Raw genomic sequence first — 5,000 nt, forward strand, 5'->3', positions numbered from 1 at the left:
TCTTCTTGGAGAGAACGTCTTCGTTGCGACGTTGTTGAGGTCGACACGACATTATAATAACACATTAGGTGGCAGGTGAGCAGTGGTTGAACAAAAAATATATTTTTAAATATCAATTCAATACTGCAATGAAGAAAATATACGGTAGTCTGTTACAAGTAAAAGTCCGGTTGTCCAAATTATTTTGATTAAAAGTACCAAAAGTTAAAAGTTACAAATATTTGGAAAACAGAAGCTCTACAGTCTACAAGCTCTCTCTCTCTCTCTCTCTCTCTCTCTCTCTCTGGTTTCAAGTCTTAGTCTAAGACTTGTTTAGTCAGGTCCTCCATTTTCAATTAATCAGAGTAAAAAGTACAATAGCCTATTTGTCTATGTCTGAGATGCAGTAGTGTTGTAGATAAGGTTGCCAACCGTCCCGTAAAATACGGGTTTGTATCGTATTTGACAACTAAAAGACCTGTCCCGTAATGAACCGATACGGGACGCACTTAATCCCGTATTTTGGGGTCGTGGAAGAATGACAGCGCGTTATGGTGATTCTCAGTCGCTCACATGCGGACACTCACACATACACACACAAGCAGAAGGGGCAGCCATTTGAGCTATGGGAACAGGAGGAATACATGGAACCTGCTGTCTAGAGAGGCGCTAGGCACAGCTCATTGGTCAGTACTCTTCATAGGCATGCAGCAGAGCCAATCACTATGCAGTGTCGTATCTTAGCAACTATTTCACCAGGCTCCCGGTCCAAAACATTGAAAAAACTAATGGATGCTGTTCACAGCCAAACATCTTATCTACCTCAGAGTCAGAAAGTTCTAGTAGTGAGATATAACTAAAAAAGAAGAAAAACTAAGTGCAGAGCTGAGTGGGAAAAAGATTCGGTGGATTTTTATGAAACAAAAGCTTTGCAGTTTGAAAGTGGATATTCAACCTTTCCCTACAGCTGCAATGTTGGTGAGTTTAATGTCGTTTAATACAAGCAGATGCAAATTGGATGAATGGGGAGTCAATGGATGGTTTATGGCAAGTCACTTCATATCATTAGGCTATAATACATCTAGAGTTGCAAATTGCAAAGGACTGTGCTGTCATCATGTGCCAGTTAGCCCTGACAGGGACACATATAGGCTACTGTAGTTCCTTGTTCATCAAGCAACTCTAGAGCAGTGGTTCCCAAACTTTTTCATGTCAAGGACCCCCGCTGTAAGCACTGGACCAGGGCTAAAGGACCCTCAAATTGACACTAATGAGCCTGTGGACCCCCAATTGAAAACCTAATGCCATGGACCCCCATAAGAGAAGATAAGGCTCTAGCAGTGATTCTCAACCCGTTTAATTTCAAGGACCCCCAGTTTGTCATGCATTAGTCCACGGACCCCCATTTAATGGCATTTCTAGTTTTCTACCTCTGGAACCCCCAATTTATATTGTAAAATCTATGTTAATTTAACTCTGAGAGTATACAAATGGAACCAAATGGACCTGCACTCTCAGAGTTACAGACCCATAAGGATCCATTTGGTTCCAAAGTATCATTTAGCTGGAGACCCCTTGGAACTCACTCAAGGACCCCTGGGGGTCCCCGGACCCCATTTTGGGAACCACTGGCTTAGTAACTGTAAATGTGAATTTAAACCAGGTACTGAGAAGCCTGTATGCTTTGTAAAATGGTCTGAAATAAGGTCAAGTTTATGATTTGAACATTTGCCATTTAAGGCTAAATATTTTGTAAAAATCAACTAAATCATATTATAATGCAAGTAGATGTAATGACTAATATTTATTCATAATAAAAATAATGCATACTATATACTGTAGCACTTTTACACTCTCAAACAGCTCATATAGGCCTACATGTCAATACAGGTCAGGTAGTATTTGATATTAATTATATAATATTATATTACAATTACAATATTACAACTAGAAATATTGTTCCTGAAAAAACAATGTGGGGTCGCTGGAAGCCAAAAGATTGTACTGTGTTGTTTAATTTAATGTAATTGATTAACGTAATTTAGACCTGAAATTGGGGGGGGGGGTTTGACCGGAAATTACCCAATTTTTCTATAACATTTTCAAATAAGGGACACCAATTTTTAATAAGGGACACCAAAAAATTTCGGCGCGCGGCTTTGCCGCGCGCCTTATGCAGCAGACACGCGGCTTCGCCGCGTGCCCGGGAAATGTCCCTTATTTGAAAATCTAATAGTTGGCAACCCTAGTTGTAGATAGTAGAAGTAAAATTACTGGACATTTGTATACCATACCATACCATACCATCTTTATTTCTATAGCACATTTAAATAACAACAAGTTGTACCAAAGTGCTTTACAATAAAATAATAAAAATCACAACTTCATTTAAAAACAAACAACATACAGTACACAGTGTCACTTTCAACATCAAAAGCTCATACTATGCTTGGAAAAGCCAAAGAATAAAAATATGTCTTGAGGCGTGATTTAAACACCTGAAGAGTGGGGGCTTGTCTTATGTGCAGAGGCAGCTCATTCCAGAGTTTGGGAACTGCCACTGCAAAAGCCCGGTTCCCTCTGAGCTTCAGCCGGTAATGCCGGTAATGCTGCCTCCAATACAGTAAAAGTACCTCAAAATTGTACTTGAGTGAAGTACTTGAGTAAATGTACTTGGTTACTTAAGCAATATTACAGGAGCTTTATTGTCATTCGCCCGAAAGGTGCGAATGACGTAATGATGATAAAAAACACCCTTGAGTGTAATATTGCAATTACAAAACAGTTACCCTTAAAGCTAAGATAATCACAAAAAAACTCCACATTTTAACAACCATAAACAACCTGTTGTATAAATTAGTTTTCACACCACTCAGGACCGTACGTGAGGTGACAAACGATGGCGGCGGCGGGGGTCAAGTCGTTTCGGGGTCCCGGTCACCATGGCTACGCGGTGGAGGTGTCTCCGTTCATCCCCAACAGGATGGCCTGCGCCTCGTCCCAGTACTACGGTATCACTGGTGAGAACACAGTACAGTACTACGGTATCACTGGTGAGAACACAGTACAGTACTACGGTATCACTGGTGAGAACACAGTACAGTACTACGGTATCACTGGTGAGAACACAGTACGGTACTATGAATGAAACACTGTCCACAGTACAGAATGAAACACTCAGGTACACACAGTACGTATGAATGGCAGTATTTATATGAATGATGTCCCAGTACTACTACTACGGCATCCCTGGTGAGAAAAAGGAAACTGCCATTCATTCATACTGTACTGTACATACATTAATTAATACTGTACTGTAGTGCTTTGGTTTCATTCATTAATACTGTACTGCAGTGCTTTGGTTTCATTCATTCATACTGTACTGCAGTGCTTTGGTTTCATTCATTCATACTGTACTGCAGTGCTTTGGTTTCATTCATTCATACTGTACTGCAGTGTTTTGGTTTCATTCATTCATACTGTACTGCAGTGCTTTGGTTTCATTCATTCATACTGTACTGCAGTGCTTTGGTTTCATTCATTAATACTGTACTGTAGTGCTTTGGTTTCATTCATTCATACTGTACTGCAGTGCTTTGGTTTCATTCATTCATACTGTACTGCAGTGCTTTGGTTTCATTCATTCATACTGTACTGCAGTGCTTTGGTTTCATTCATTCATACTGTACTGCAGTGCTTTGGTTTTCAACCCTTTTCATATCAAGGCCCATTGTTTATTCGGCATTCGAGCCACGGACCACCATTTGATGAGATTTAGCCTCTCAGAATCCCCAAACCAAGGAATATTTTGTTATTGTTGAATAAGGTTCGTCCACAATTCCATATTGATGTTTGTACCATTAGGAGAGAATACAAGCAAACATTGATTAAGATAACAATTATTTTACATTCTCTAATTGTGTAGACATCTTGTTTAATTAAGTAATGCAGATGTTTAACATAATAAGAGAGAAAAATGTAACACTCTTAAGAGTTAAAGATCTATAAGGATTAGAAGGCCAATTAGATTCTATTGAAGTGCCATGGGGTCGTTAGGGGATATGAATGTAATTCAAGTCTGTTACCAAATGTGTGACGTGTGTGTGTGTGCGTGTGTGTGTGTGTGTGTGTGTGTGTGTGTGTGTGTGTGTGTGTGTGTGTGTGCTTTCAGGTTGTGGTACACTGCTTGTCCTGGAGGAGACAGAGACGGGCATCTCTCCCGTAAGAAGGTGAAACTCATGCTCTGTTTAGACACTCCATTAACACTTTTTTCAGAATAAAAGCGTAAAAGAGTGCCAAGCAGATGAGGCAGATTTTACTCTGAAAAGCCCCGCCTTCCATTTCCCCCCAAAACCGGGAGGTGAAATCTTCCATTACTACCTCACGCTAATAAGTCTGATCTCTCTTTAGGATTAGGAGCGTTAATATTCTAAACGAAATGATGAAGTCAGAATTTAGGACCGAACATCGGCGTTCTGAACCACGGACAGCGCCGTAGAGTAAATAAGGAAGATTGTCGGCCCCTAAACCAGGAAGTGAATGGCTGGGTGCGCAGCAAAACAGCTCTGTGACGGACGAGCAAGGCGTTGCCTAGCAACGGCCGCTGTCAAACAATTGATTTTAGATATCAATGTCATTAAAAAGGACTTAAAGACGTGTGGACACGTCCTGGGCCTCCTACGGGTGTAATTATTAAGACGTGTGGACGTATGTCCTGGGAATCATAAGTGTTCAGACCTGAGGCCGATTCTACGGATGTCTTCCAAATCAGTAGTTCTCACACAGATTTTTCAAAAATGTTAAAAAATAGCAGATGCTCATGTCAAGGACCTCCAGCTCAATATGCATCTAGGACCCTGTTCATTCCTCACTTACAGCGCCTGGTGGTCCCTGGACTCATTTAGGGCTGCACAACATGTTGTTTGAGCACCTCCACATGCAAATGATGCAACATGGCTAAGGCAATTTGAGACCGTCAGTCGGTTGACTCGGTTTGTTCTAAATATACACTTGTACTCTGC

The 5,000-nt window shown here is 40.8% G+C and overlaps 1 protein-coding gene across 1 annotated transcript in view; it reads left to right on the top strand.

Annotated features, from left to right (window-relative positions):
- Positions 1–5,000, top strand: part of LOC308334279 (solute carrier family 35 member D3-like) — a 96,509-nt gene that overhangs the window by 90 nt on the left and 91,419 nt on the right. The window contains exons 1-3 of the mRNA XM_080790940.1: positions 1–75; positions 2,856–2,999; positions 4,151–4,208. The exon at positions 1–75 is cut by the window's left edge and continues 90 nt beyond it. Of these exons, the coding sequence (XP_080647066.1) occupies positions 2,879–2,999; positions 4,151–4,208 (179 nt within the window). The 5' untranslated portion in view covers positions 1–75; positions 2,856–2,878. The remainder of the gene's footprint in view (positions 76–2,855; positions 3,000–4,150; positions 4,209–5,000) is intronic.

Source organism: Protomyctophum bolini (genome assembly GCF_963924005.1).
Source record: "Protomyctophum bolini genome assembly, chromosome: 19".
NCBI classification, from domain to species: Eukaryota; Metazoa; Chordata; class Actinopteri; order Myctophiformes; family Myctophidae; genus Protomyctophum; species Protomyctophum bolini.